The 15,104-nt window shown below is 44.3% G+C and overlaps 1 protein-coding gene across 3 annotated transcripts in view; it reads right to left on the bottom strand.

Moving 5' to 3' along the window:
- The window catches only part of DMTF1 (cyclin D binding myb like transcription factor 1), a 517,741-nt gene extending 503,955 nt beyond the window's left edge, over nucleotides 1–13,786 (bottom strand). For 2 of the 3 annotated variants that reach the window (XM_078674193.1, XM_078674191.1), the window contains exon 1: nucleotides 13,556–13,786. In XM_078674193.1, the coding sequence (XP_078530319.1) occupies nucleotides 13,556–13,578 (23 nt within the window). In that variant the 5' untranslated portion in view covers nucleotides 13,579–13,786. The remainder of the gene's footprint in view (nucleotides 1–13,555) is intronic. The other variant, XM_078674190.1, reaches the window with a different exon arrangement.
- Nucleotides 13,787–15,104: the final 1,318 nt, after the last annotated feature.

Genomic DNA, 15,104 nt, shown 5'->3' with positions numbered 1-15,104 from the left:
TCGGACTACGGCTCATGGATACTGAGATGGTATGGTGACTCAGTCCCTGCCCACTGAAGTCCTATACTCCCAAGCATAGTTCTGTTCCTGAACACAATCCCTGGAACACACCGTGATAAAGCCATGAGAGAATCTCTGTGGGGGAAGCACTCGGCCTCCAGTGCCTCCCAGTGATGATCCTGTATGCCAGAGGAGGCAATCATTGAACACATTTGGGCCAGGAGCGGGAGACTTGTGTCCCCCGAGATCAGCGACTTCATATGCCAGGAGGGGCCGCCGTAGTGAGAGCGGAAGAATTTGTGCCCAGATTGTAAAGCAGCAACCATGTATGCCAGACAAGATTGCCTGTACCACTGTGGCTAAGTGTTCGGGTCGTGGATGAGAGAATTACTGCCGTGACTGGCGAGTCAAACCTGCAAACAGGACCTGACTGATTCCCAGAGGAATACTGGGACGCCGCAGAAGATATCAGACCCTCGCTGTAGACCCAGTCGGGAGCCAGAGAATCCAACAACTCTTAGCATACCGCCAGTTAGGGGAAAAGTGACTTAAATCGTGTCTGCTGAAAAAGGTCAGCTCAGTTCGCTGGAACTAACTGGCAGAGCGGCTCGAAGAGAGTCTCCTGCCACGTGAACTGCAAGCAGCCATCCTTATCGAACTGGATCTGAACTCAGAAACACCCAAAGAGAAGGCACTCGCACCTCTGAATAATTTCATACAGACGGAGTGGTTAAGACTGGAACTGGGCCTGTGGGCTCCCAGAGAACGTATTGCTAATGGACACTTTTAACAAATAACTAATGAGTCAAACGGAAACTCTGGAGTACAGCTTACTAGAAAGCATTCCCTGGAGGTGGCCAGCAGTGAAGGGAGAATAACCCTGAGTACTTTACAAGGAAGAGGGTGGAACAATGATCTGCCTGACTTTTACTAGAACCCCGACTTTAAGGGTAATGTGTTGTTTCTGAATGTCGTTATTCCTTTACATATGTAGAGTTAGAAATAAAATATTTATTTATCTGTATCTACACTTCCTTCTCCACAGATGGAGCCTTTGACTGCTCGTCCACAGCTACCACTGAGAGTCATGTGCAGAAGGGTTACTTGGCCCAATTGCTCAGGATCCATAGGAGGTCTGCTCCCAGGACATCAGGAGTAAAAGGTCTCAACCACCAACGGTTGGGCCCAGCATCCCCTGTGTGCCCAATGGACCTGAAAGAGAAAGGGGTTCTGACACAGACACATGATACAGTGAAGAAAAAGCATTGGCAAAGCCAATAGGTCTCGACCCAGAGAGCTATTGGCTTTGCCAATGTGTTTTAGCCATGTTGTACAACAGTGTGGCTGCTGTTCAGCATGGCTAAAAGTTAGCACTGTAGAGTTGAGTAGTAGGCCTCGAGAAATCTATTCGCCCACTTGCTATTGCGAGTCAAATTTTTATCGGCTATTTTTGAAGGCCTACTTGCTCATTCTGGCAAGCTGACAAAAAGCAGTTCTGTTCACTCACAAAGTGAACGAGAAACAAAGATGCCTTTCAATCTTGTTTTTACCTTGTCACATTTGCTTTGCATTCAGAGACAGGTGTCAAAAGTCAGTGTCTTCCTACATTTACTTTTCTTTCTCGGACTGTGAAGTTAGAGGATTTTGTAAAGGGAACTGTGTGACAATCATGCTGTGCAAAGCATGTGAAATGAAAGGCTTCAAGATGTCAGGCTTTTTTTCTAACAACATTGAAAAGGCTAATAAGTGAACTGTAGAAGCATTTCAAAATATATTTCGGTCATTGTGAAGGCACAAGTTTTTTATTTCTGTGTGGTGAAAAAGTGATTTTTATAGGATGAAAACAAATCATACCACATTACTTAGATATGCAATGATAATAATAATAATCCACATTTGTAAAGCGCACAATCACCCGTAAGGGTCTCTAGGCGCTGGGGGCCGTCGGGAAGATTAAGCGAGCTATTGCCCAGAGTCACATGGTGCTGGGCTAACCTGCCGCCGGAGATCGAACCCTGATCCCCAGATTCCAGCGTCAGTCGCCCTGGCCGCGGCGCCACACCTCTCTGATAAATATTTTTGCTGAAACCCAATTTCCAAACATTGTTTGTACGCTATATAGTTCTTTCAGTAAAACTGCATGCTAGTGGGAACAATTGCGGCCATTTCAATTGAAAATGTACTGGAGGTAAAGGACAGTGCACTACCACAGCATGTTTTACTAATATATTTATTTAAAGTGAGTTTTTAAACATGAACTGAGAAATATCTCTGTCTCCCGCCCTATTAACAATGCTATTAGTGAACTAAGAGGCAAGTCAGGGATCATGTATATCCTTCTTATTATACATGGAGCAAAAGCCTAGTCTATTTAAAAAAAAACTATGTTTTTATGCACAGAAGTAATGCTTAACGTGCATATTTGAAGGTGCTCCTATATCTGATAATGAAGAAAAAGGCAGCTCCATAAAATACATTTTTTACCCAGGATCACATAATTTGAGCCCAGTTTATGGGTCAAGTACATTACAGTTAGGTCAAGTAGTATTCAAATTACTAGACATGCAGGTCTAGTAAAATTTTTATTATTTTTCGAGGCCTGAGTGGAGAAGAGTGCAGTGTACAGTGGAGTAGATTACAGTATCGTAGAATGGAGTAGAGTAGAAAAGAGTGGAGTAGAGTAAAGTGTTGTGTAGTGGAGTGGAGTGGCATGAACCGGAGTGACATAGAATGGAGTAGAGTCGTAGAGTGGAGTGTTCTAGAGTGGAGTAGTGTGTTCTGGAGTAGAGTGTCATGAAGTGGAGTGTTGTAGAGTAGAGCGGGGTGGTGTAGAGTGGAGTGTCGGAGTGGAGTAGACAGGCGTGAAGTGGTGTGGTGTAGAAGGAAGCAGTGTCATGGAGTGGTGTCGAGTATCGTAGAGTGGAGTGCTGTAGAGTGGAGTCGAGCGGTGTGGAATGAATTATTGTTGTGGAGTGGTGTAGAGTTGAGTTGAGTTTCATAGAGATTAATAACATGGAGCGAAGTTGCAAAGAGCAGAGTATCGTAAGGTGGAGCCGCCTAGAGTGGAGTACAGTGACAGAGTAGAGTTGTATAGAGTGGGGTGTTATAGAGGGTGGAATGGGGTCTTTTAGAGTGGCGTAGAATGGATTCTCCTAGAGTGGAGTGTTATAGAGTGGAGAGGCATAGAGTGGAGAGTCAGAGTTGAGTGACAGAGCGAAGTGCCGTAGAGTGGAGTGTCAGAGTGGAGTGGACGGTCGCAGAGTGGAAGAGAGTAGAGTGGAATGTTGTAGAGTGGAGCAACAGTTGAATAGAGTGTTGTACAGTGGAGTGGCATACAGTGGCATGGAGTAACGTGTCCTAGAGTGGTGTGGAACAGAGTGGCATAGAGTGGAGTAAAGGGACGTGGAGGGTTAGGGAATGGTGCAAAATGGTGTAGTGTCGTAGAATGGATTTTCGTAGAGTGGAGTGGGGTAGAGTAGACTGGAGTAGTGTGCTGTAGAGTGCCATGGAGTAGTGTCTGAGTGGAGTTCCATAGAGTGGAGTGGCGAAGAGTGGAAGGACGTAAAGTGGAAGGACGTAAAGTGGAAGGACGTAAAGTGGAAGGACGTAGAGTAGAGGTCATAGAGGGGAGGGATGTAGAGGGGAGTAGAGTGTTGTGGAGAAGAGTGGCATAGTGTGTTGAGGGGTGACGTAGAGTGGAGTGGCACGGAGTAGGGTAGAGTGGATTGGCATAAGCATAGTTTGGAAGGGTACTGCCATTACAGACAATACGTGTTCAATTGAAATTACCAATACATTTGCACAGACAAAAATCTGCTGATAAAACTATACAGGGCACAAACGATAATGTGTGGAAATCGGCATCACCTAGTGTACTGATTTGGTTTGATCATATTAAAATATTGGTTTCCAACGCGCTTCAGGATTACAAACAAAATAATGTGCTACATTTTGCTTCCCTAGTTAGTACAGTACATTTACTAGCACTTACATTTTGTGGGCCAAATCAAATAACATCAAACAACCTTTCCCCCAGTACCTACAGCCAACCCCAGTACCCAGCAGGATTGTCACATAAATCCTTTCTATTTGCAGTCAGAGAAAGAAAAGCAAGCACCAACTTCCCTCGTAAGACCGAGCCTAATATTTGACCTGTGCACATCAAAAGGTGGCAAGATAAAAAGTCAATTTAAAGGCCAGTATATTGCTCATTCACTTCTGAACAGCAGCACAGTTATTTTGGGGTGCTTCAGTTCCCTCCACTCCTCTACTTCCAGAGCCTTTGGCATGGGCATAAAATTGAAGAAGAGGATCTTTTAAATTATGCTATTTGTAAAGAGCACTGACGAAAATAAACAAGTTTGTAGACAGAACATTGTTCCTCACAGGCAGGCGAGATTGATGACCTGGTAGTGTTTGGCAAAGATAAGTAGGATCAGCCAAGCAGAAAGACAAAATATTTACTGCTTCCTGACCTAGCTTTAACCCTTTGGCTTCTGCCGTCGGCCAACGGTCGTCGCGTGCACTACCTTGGAAGTGCTGCGAAGGTCCATTGGCTGACGGTGCCCCACCTGTTTTTCGAACGCTCAGCACTGGAGCTGAACGGTCGACGCAGCCAAGGTGTTAAAAGGATACAACTGAAAACACATGTTCTCTTGTGCAGTGCATCACAAAAAAAGAAAAAGGAAGTTACCAGAGAAGTAAGCATTTGGAGAAGAATGCAAGGAGTCAGTCAGTCAGGAAGGTGGTAAACAGGTTATGCTCCACAGGAGGATCAAACATGCTGAAAGGCTGTTGGACTTGGCCATTTCTGGAGGGTCAATCTGAAACATTCTGCCTTCAACCTTTGTTTTCTAAACCCATTTTTGTTGACTTTTGGGACCCTGCGCACTTTACCACTGCTAAAGTCCTTGTGCCCTCTCCTTTAAACATGGTAGAATTGGTTTACACCCAATTGGCATATTTCATTTACTTGTACGTCTCTAGTAAAGTAGTACTACATGTGCCCAGAGCAGGTACATTGAATACTAATAGTTGGCCTGCAGCACGGATTGTGCCACCCACTTAAGTAGCCCTTTAAATATGGCTCAGCCCTATCATTGCAGCCTATTTATGCAGTTTTAAATTGCCACCTTGACCTGCCAGAGTAAACCTTTTGCCAGGCCCAAACCTTCCTTTTTAATAAATATGTCACTCTTAGGGGAGGCTATGAACAGCCGAGAGGGCAGGGTGCAGTGTATTTGAAAAGTTGAACATATAATTTAAGTTTTACATGTCCTGGTAGTGAAAAAACCCTACATTTGTTTGGCACTACTGCAAGGCCTACCTCTCCCATAGGGTGACATTGGGGTTACTTTTTGAATATGTAGTAACTTCCAATTGGGAACAGGTACTCAGTTTGACTTTGGTGTCTTAAGAATAGTAATTAAAGGCCCTCTTTAGTTGTAAAGTTGATATTTAGACCCAATCCTGAAAATGCCACTTTTAGAAAGCTGGCAATTTCTTCTCCTAACCATTTGGTGCCTGCAGCCTGTTTTTGGGTTACACAACTAGGTGCAGCTAGCAGTTGGTCTTTGTGTGTTGCTCCCAGACAGTGAGACAAAGTGAAGACAGTTGTTGGCAGGATAGGCCACTCCAAGTTAACGAGGGGGAGGAGCTGTCACCTACTACACTTGCACATCATAAAAGCTCTGCCTGAGCACACTCACAAAGTGTTTGACACTGGTCTTTTGTGACCCCAGACAAACTGGGGCCAGGACAGATAGGAAGGGAATGTGCAACACCTCAGGGGTGGAAACCTCTAGAAGCTTCTTCCACTTCAAAGTGGGCACCAGGTGTAAATCTTGGACTTCGGACCACGGCTCTTCAGTACACTTTCGGACCTGTGGATACTTTGCAAGAAAGAAGGACTGCTGTGCTGCTGATAGGACTGCCACTCTACTGGACTGCTGCTCTGAAGGACTGCTGCCCTGCTGTTCTCTTGCCTGGGTGTGAACTGGACCTGCATCTCTAAACCCAGGACCCCCTGGCGACTAGAATGGCTAGTTGGCTGACCTCTTGATCAGAAGCCTCAGGGACATAGCAGGCTTCCAACAACCTTGAACCCAGCACCTTGACTCTGCCATCTGCGAGTCCTGTATTCCCAAGTGGCACCACTCCAGCCTTGGAAGGAGGCCTGAAGGTGCTATGCCAACCACTCGGTGGATCCAGCAGAACTGACGCATCTCCTCTGCGGAACATCTCGTGCAGAACTGGCGCATTGCCCTAGCTGCTGGGCGCATCACCCTCTGAACTGACGCATTGCAACTGCTGCACAGACTTCTCTGACCCAAAGACTTTACATCAGCCATCACAGCCAACGCATCTCCAAGCAAGGACATTGCCTCGCCCAACGCAGCCCACCAGAACAGCCACTGCATGCAGCATCTCCTCGACAAGGGACCCCACATCTCTTCACAACCAGAATTTAAGGTACTCTTGTTCAACGGTCCTAACTGGGTCCCGGCTTGGGCTCCATCGCAGTCGGCCTGAACTTATGACTTTGCCTCAGTTCGGCGAGACAACTATAGTTGTCGATTTGTGCTTTTTGGTGCTAATTCTTCAAAATTGTTTTTCTCCGGTTCTACCGATTGTATTTGTGTCATTTTGGTCTTGATTTATTAAAAAGTACTCTTTTTCTAAATTGGTGCAGAATTTTTCTTGAGTGGTGTTTTCACTTTACTACTGTTTGAAGTGCAGCATAAATACTTTACACATTGACTCCAAGTTAAGCCTGACTGTTCTGTGCCAAGTTATCAGAGGGTTAAGCACCAGTTAGTTTGCAGTTTGGTTATGACTTCAACCTAACAAGGATTGTGGTTCATGCTCGAGTAAGGTTTAACCCCAGTCAACCAGTAACCCAATTTCTCACAACAGCCTAATACGACTAGAAAATAAGCAAATACGGATGGCAAAGCAAATGGCAAGCAATGGGCAGAATAAATTAATAGGTCCCCTTTCTCAAGAACCCAATATGTATTTCTCAACCAGACCGCTGTGCCGCCTTGAAGCCTCAATTACACAGCTGTTTTCCTAAAGCGTGCTCTCTGTTTAGCAGAAGTAAGTCAGGTGCCTGATATTAGGACTTTGATATAGTGGCATCAGTTGAAGGGATTATCGGATAATTATTTAATGGAGTTTTCAAGAAGGATGGAATAAAAGTTAGTCTGATACCATCTTGAATTTAGGGGAAAATATACTACGAAGGGTTGGCCTTCCAGTAAGACTATGGAAGGTTATCTCAAGCCTCTTTCATTTTTCTCTAAAATTAAAAGTGTCTGGTGAGCTTCTTATGGTGTAACGATAATTACAAGCTTTCCGAGGGTGTACCATGGCCCCTTATGAAGCGTGGAACTCCAAGAAATAAGGGTGTGTGTTTCTTAATCAATCTCATAAGGACCTTTTACTGATAGCCTCGTATGGATTGGCAGACTGATGAGTGGGTTAGGTTGTGGTAGCTCAAGACTTATCACTTTGGTTGAAGTTTATCCTATTCCTAATGTTCTCAAAGGGAGTGATATGTTACATTTTAAGTGCATCTTTTATATAGAACAGTATTCTATACATATTAATGTTGTGTGTCTACAGTAACAGGAGTCTTAAAACCTACATAACCCAAGCAAACTGTGAGTTGGCCGCAATATGCTTGACAATAGTTGGCATTATACATCTCTGGGCAGTTTAATTGTTTGGCTATGTACATATACACTGCACTGGTGTTTGTAGATGACCACTCTACATGGCCTTCGGTCAAATATATTGAAAGACCCACTAGTCGATAGGTTACTGATTTTCTTTTAGAAGTGGCCGGTAAAGGAGGTTTCCCTGAAATGTTAGTGACCAATAATGGAGTCAAGATGACCTCTTATGCTACAACAGATTTCCTTATCAAGTATAATTTTAGGCACACCAAGTCAGCTTTTTATGGTCCCGAGAATAATGTGCTAGAGGGACGTTTTACTCAATAACTGAAGAAGAGTGTATAGTTGGCTTGGTCCAGTGACTCGTCATGGAATTTTTTTTCGGTATGGAAAAAGGGTATGCAAGTAAATTTTTGTTCGTACAGGGTAGAGTTCCTATTTCTCAAATCTATCTCTGTTGGTTGAGGAAGCAGCTTTCACTTGTCATTGGATTATCGGTTGACAAAAAAGCTGAAATCAGGAATAGGGTTCTTGCACATCAGAAAGCACCCAAGGTTAATTAGTTTGAATCCATGAACTAATTATGTTCCAAATTGGTTGATTGGGTTTGTATTGGGTTGCTATGTAATCCTGGCAAATTTTAACTCTAAGTTTAGCTGGCTGCTCATAATTGTCAAAGTCATTAAAAGTGACAACCCAGGAAAGCAAATGTTGGAATCTTAAGAGTGTTGCTAATGTTCTAAGACCAGAAACCTATTTTGCTGATGTTAAATAAAGTGTGGATTCTTCTAGAATGGGTGTTTTAATTGTGTTCCTCTTTTCCAAATACAGAAAGGAGAGATGAATTAAGGGAAGGAACTGACTTGCAACCTAACCATGACTCTTTGTCTGGGGTTCCAAGGTAGTGTTGTAGAGAATTTGTGGCAGGAAGGATTAAATATTTTGCTAGAATTCCCAAAACGTCTCGGAGGATTCGCCTCTTTGGTTCTAGTTTATGATGCGCCCTTCTACCCACTTTAGGATCTTGCCACCAATTTTGTTATATTTGTGTTTTACCAGCTGATTTGAAAGGGAGAGATGTGTTACATTTTGCATGCATCTTTTATATAGGACTATTGCTTGCATGCCAATGATCTCATCATGTATTGTGTCAGTGAGTTACTGCGCCACTTTGTCCGAATTTAAAATATTTTCGCTGTTGTTCGGTGATAGACTGTTACTGGTCATTTGATCTGAATGTCACACCTATGTAGATCACTTATTTCTTAAGTAAACATTTTATTCTACTTCAGAATCTTTTCTTGAAACTAACAGCACACAACAGAACTGTGTGCAACCATTACCCTCTTACTGTAGGGTATTCAGTGTAATATGAAGGCGAGATACATGAACCTATTGACAAATTCCTGGATTACTATTTACAAGCAACAGATGCCCTCTTATATAAAAGACACAGGAAATTTTTGTGCAAATTAAGGAATACTGAAATGGGACATTATGAAAACTATCGGTTGTGGATGTAAATTCCCTTCACACAGCCATCCCTTTTAAGGGTAGATGGAAGTCGTGGAATGGGTTTTTCCTCAATGAACCACCACAAAATATGTCATCAATATTTCTAGTAGAGCTTCTACATTTTACTTTGTGCCACAATTTTTTGGGGCTTCACGGAATCGCTTAATTATATCTGCCATAGACTGTGGGGCTGTACCACTGTATGCAAACAGTTACGTGAACAAATTGGAATAGGATTTCGTCTTGCCCAAAGAGAAATGGCTGAGTAAACTGAAACAGTACTAGATATATTGACAAAATAGAGCGCTGATCAGTGAGAGTTGCTAAGTTGCTTCTCCTTAGTGAGCCACTCCCAAGTGGCCTCTGGCATCTCAAAGAAGTGTGTCTTGTTTTCAGGGATAACTCTGAGCAGAGCAGAGACAAATCTATGTCGGTAGGGGCCTGTGTCCTGGTCACCCCCAGCTGAGAGGGGAAGGAATATGCTGCTGGCCCCACTTGCACATGAACCTTGATGCGGGAGGGACGCAAGACGCAATAGGGCCCAGCCGCAAGCCGGTGAGCTGGTACCTCTGTATGCCCGCGGTGAGGCTGCTAGGCCGTGCCAAGCATCTCAGCAGGGTGACCAACAGACCTGACTCTCCTCACTCCCACCCCTGTTCTCTTCGCCAGCAGCTGCTGTAACATTGTCAAGCCCCTGTTCTCTTCGCCAGCAGCTGATGTACCATTGTCAACGGCACTCGCCGAGGGCCCCAACTGCTCCCTGTTCTCTCCGCTGGGCTCAGTGCTTCAGGGCAGAGCTTGGGAATGCCGCCTGCACCAGGCTGCTATGTTGTGCCGTGTCCAGGTGCAGCTGCCGAGCCAAGCTGCTGCTTTTTGGGCCATTGACAAACCCCAGCCAGCCCAGTCTGGAAAAGACGACAGTGGGTGTATGTTCATTCGGCTCTGGCAGCCGGGAGTACCCTGCACCGCAGGATGGTAGCAGTGGATGATGGAGGGGTCCAGAGCACTCTTATAGTGGGATCGCTATCTTGACGCCTCCAAGCCACACCCAGTCAAGAGATTGCTTTCCTTACTTTGCGAATACACATTGTGGTCTCTTCTGTTTTCCAGGCTTGGCTGCATGCTTTTGTTTCAATGTCCAGTTGTCCCGATAAGAAAGTGGTTCTCATGTTGGGGTGACAAATTATGATGGGTCCAATTAAATGAAATTGCTGAAGAAAACTCTCCTACTGAGAACTCAAAAAACAGTAGTACCATTATAAAAGACGGTTTCAAACAAATGTGTATATATTTTCCAAACTGAATGCATGAATATACTAGTGTTATGATATGCTTATGTCACAATGGCAACAGAGTATCCATACTGCCAAGACTGTGGTCTGCCCACATCAAATGGCGAACATTAGGTTTAGTCACGGATAAGACTACTCCATCTCCGCCATGATTAAACCCCTCCAATGGCCCTGCGGAAAAAGGATTGTCGTAGGAAGACATCTAATTCCAGTCCATCTAATTTTGATGGGTGGAATTAGAGGTCATTTTTCTCTGCCCATCACCGCCAAGAAAACCCCTGCGGTAAAGGGCAATGAAAACAGCTAAATGCTCCCCTCGCCATGAGAGAGGACTCACATAGTGAGAGGAGCATTTTCTTTTAAGAAATAAAAAAAGACAACAGTTTTCTGCAAGGTATCATCATGTTGACAGAGTCCTGCACCAAACTGTAAACAAATGCCACAGAGGTCCCTGCCAATGCTTTATAAATGACCTTCAGCTTGGCAGAAATTTCTAAATCTGGCAGGCGGAATGGTCTTGGCCTGATGGACGTTAAGACATTCACCAGGCCAAAGGATATTACGCCATCCACCAACATATGAAGCCCTAGAGTGGTATTCACATGCTGATCAACGTTTCTCTATTGGTGGTGCATAAGTTCGCAACAGTATGGTTAATATTAATATGATATTTCCTAGTTATGCACAAATGGCTTGACAGTGATGCTCAGTCCTTAATTATTAGACTAGACTAGTGAATTTTGAAAAGCTTCTGACTTCCAGTGATTTTTGTCTTTCCTCCCTACTCTTCTGTTTGTCCAGCCCAAGGAACATTTCACTCACTGTGCTTTGATTGGATGAGTTGTATAATACCAATGCTGGTGTCATCTCCTTACACTGTACGAACGACATGGAAAAAAAGCAACAGCTAGTCCAACAGGTGTCACAGGTGAGACCTCTTGGCTTTTGCAATATTGCAGGTTTAGAAATGCACGCAATTACACTTGGGGGATAAAATCTAAAACCCTGCACCAACTTCATTCGTACTACTAAAAAGTATAACGCCTCTGAAAAATAGTTACATATGTCTCCAATATGAATACCTTTTATCTGTCGGTTGTTGGAAAACCTATTGTGTGCAAAATCAATTTTTAAGATTGGGCTCTGGATTAGACTGTTGCTCACGATTGGGTACATTTATTGTCCATCTAATTTTCTTGATTTCTGTTGGATAGCTTTATTTCCTTTTCCCTAGGGTTTGTCCCTCCTTCTTTCAACACCTCACAGGAATACATGTGTTGTGTTGCTCTCTCCTCCACGTGCTGCTACTCCTGTCAGGTCCCCTGCACTCTCTGTTTTGCACTTTGCCCTTTCCCCACGCCTAAGCTCGCCCGTACCTTTTGGCTTTTTAGGTCTAACTTACAGACAGCTTTTAACTGTGTGCTAACGAAGATCTATTTTGTGCAGACCCATGTTAGTCTGACTCGTGCTTGGGACTTTGAAAATGTTTGATATCTTCTCAGAGGCTTGATTTATGTCAGACGTTGAGCTTAATGCAAATTCCATATATAGGATTATTAAATTTTGACTGATATTGTGATTAACCACATTTTGCCTTCTATCATGATCTTTATTTATTTAATAAACCTCCAGGGTTTCTAGTATATAGTTTCTCGCAACAAAGCATAATATAATTGATTATCCTATTTTATTTATTGACAATCTAACCCGTGTTGGGCCATATTTCCTCAAATGTTCAACACCGCCCCCAATCCTGCAAAGGTGCTTTATCTTACTGTTTTATGAGATTATCAAAGACCGCGGCAAGAAGCGCATCACATTGCGTTCTTCCCCAAAAGTGGATTCCCTCTAAGACGTGAATGGTCTGCACAAGTACCTTAACGCACCATGATACTAGATGGGAAAGTCTAAGTATGCATGCTCACACCTGTAAACGAACTCCAATGAATGCAGAACATATGCTATGTTACTTGCTGAATTGCTCCGAGCTCTACTTCAGAGTACAGGGAAAGTGGCCTCTCCACTCCTATGTGAAGGAGAGCACAGAGTGTAGAAATAGATAACCGAACAGCTACTTCAAGGTTTTATACATCAGTCTTCTGTAGGTCTTGTCTTATTGCTGTATTCCTTCCACTGATCAAACGCTACCAACGTGCCTCTCAGCCTGTTGCTGCAGCCACCCAGTTACATTTCAAATAATATCGAGCACTTGATAGCACTGTTTTGTCAATGCATATTACCGCTAGAAATAACGGATGTTTTTATTACCAGACTGAGTGGCTCATTGGAAGGACGGAGGACTTGTTGGGATACACAGGATTTTAACGCGTGAGCTGCAGATTACACAGCACTTAAGTCTTATTTTACAAATTACAAAAGATCGGATACCCAGGGTGGCCTGCAGTAATCGTTTCATAAAGGCAACGCTTCTTACAGGTAGGCAGCGTTACCCCAGAAGGCTTTTATAATGACCTGCCACATTTTCACCTTTTTTGGGTGCACGATCGGATTCCTTCGTTAGGATTAAGCAGGGCTTGGTTATGAAGGTGGTCTGTGCAGAGTTGGTTGCCGTTTTCTACCCATGCTGTAAATGGAATGTGAAATCTGCACCTCAAGTATCAAAGACCCACATGAGAATAACTCAAACAGTTGTAAGAATTAGCTGCCGACTCTCACACGCATCATGCTGAAAACGCTTCTGCACTGTTTCTGACTATGTCGCTGCCAGCCTGGAAACCGTGCTCCGTAAACCCTTTAATGTATGCAAACCCTAAGTAATGTGCATACACACGGTGGCCACTGAGAGACAGCACGAAATGTCTGCAGTGGTCTCCTACTCCCAGTAGCTTTTTGGTCCATGTAAATTTAAGCAAATGGAACCGGAAGAGCAATAGTCAAATCACAGCAACCGCTGACTACCCAGGCCTGACTGGGTCGCTCGGGGGGCAAACTGAGTCTGCTTGATGCATATCACTTTAGTGGGATGAGACAAGAACGCGGGATCCCTTCTTTCAATAAAGATACGCATGGCATAAATCTTTCGTCTGTTGACGGGCTCTCGGCTCTTACCTGTTATTAATAGTAAGGGACATCCGGGGCTGAAGCAACTGAACACCTTTGTCGGTAAGCACACTTCCGCCGACGACAGCCACTCGGTCTGTACACGGCGTCAAGACCACGTCGCTGCTTGCGGACAGCAGTACTTCCTATGCACAGCGATTCTGAATGAGTAGCGTTCTTCCACGAGAGCCACCCGGGCGGTACGATACATCACTTGCTCGCCTGGAGCACTCGTTCTCGTCATGCTAGTGCCTGTCCGTCGCGTCTTAATGCGGATGATGGCCAATAGGGTGCCGACCCCACGCGTTCTGTTTTCTTTTGGTTTGCTTTTTTGGGTGCTTGTACTGTCTGTGTCGCAGACTCGTACTCGATTCCCATATACCACAGAAAGGAGGGGAAAATATAACGACTTCGATGGTATCATGTCACCTGCTAAACTTAAGCTCTTGGCAGCCAAGCCTTTCCACCTTGTGCTAAACCCTTATTATTTTTTTTAGGAGTAGTTCGCCGTTAAACCTTCTGAAAGGGACGTGACTTCAAGGGGAGTGGGGGGGTTGTTACAACCCCCTTATAAATGTATTCTGTAGTAAATAGTTGGGTAACAGGTGCTTTAAGTCAGGTACGATGAGGTGTTCGTAGGATTTCACTTGTGATTTTTACATACAGACAAAAACACACAATCACTTTTCTCTGTCTTAAAGGTCTTGAAAAGGTTATTTTACATAATATTGAGTTTTGAGTACCCCTTACAATCCGCACTCCTCTCCCGTTCTACTGCTCCTTAAGCCCCCTCATGCCATGCTTCCCATTAATTGTATTTTAACCAGCGCGATTATTTGCAAATCTGAAGCTCACACCTACCTCCCAACCTTGCTGACCAAGCTACCCCCCTGCCTTCAGAACTTGTTTTCAATAAAAAAGTATCACGTCATTTGCATTTATTTTTCCAATATTCTGAGGATTCGAAAGGTGTGTAGCTTACGCTGGATGGAACAGAGTAAATAGCCAAATATAGCTAATTTGTTTTTTGCTGTGCAAGGATGCTTATGGGTTTTTTTTCTTTCTAAAACTAGTGCCAATGAAAGGTTTGCTATGCTGTTAGGGCTTTAAGTGTGATGAGCAGCACCCCTCGGGATTCTGCTCTCCCAGCGTGCAGCTCCACCACAGCGCTCCTAGGCAGTGCTTCTGCCTGTATACCGCTGCTGACCATGGTTCGATGCCCTGTGCCTTCTCTTAGTTGCTTTTCTTTTGCATTCTTTTTCTGTACCTTAGCTGCCCATCTGCTTTTTTTTCTGTGCCTTCTCTTAGTTGCTTATTTTGCCTTTTCTTTACCTTCACTTATTTTCTTTATATCCCTTTCCCTTTATTTACCGTTTCCTGCCGCTGCTGCCCCCGCGGCCCCTCCTGCATGTTCCCTCCCCGACCCCTACATAATGGCAGACGCGCACAGTAAGTGCGCCAAAGGCAAGCCCGTCTGTCCACATCCGCGGCCAGCGCAAGGAACCCTGATCCTCCGACTTGCTAGCAATACAGCTCCTCAGCTCTTTACGCACTCAAC

The sequence above is a fragment of the Lissotriton helveticus genome, chromosome 1_1 (assembly GCF_964261635.1).
Source record: "Lissotriton helveticus chromosome 1_1, aLisHel1.1, whole genome shotgun sequence".
In the NCBI taxonomy this organism is placed as follows: Eukaryota; Metazoa; Chordata; class Amphibia; order Caudata; family Salamandridae; genus Lissotriton; species Lissotriton helveticus.
This window is presented reverse-complemented; position numbering and strand designations above follow the sequence as displayed.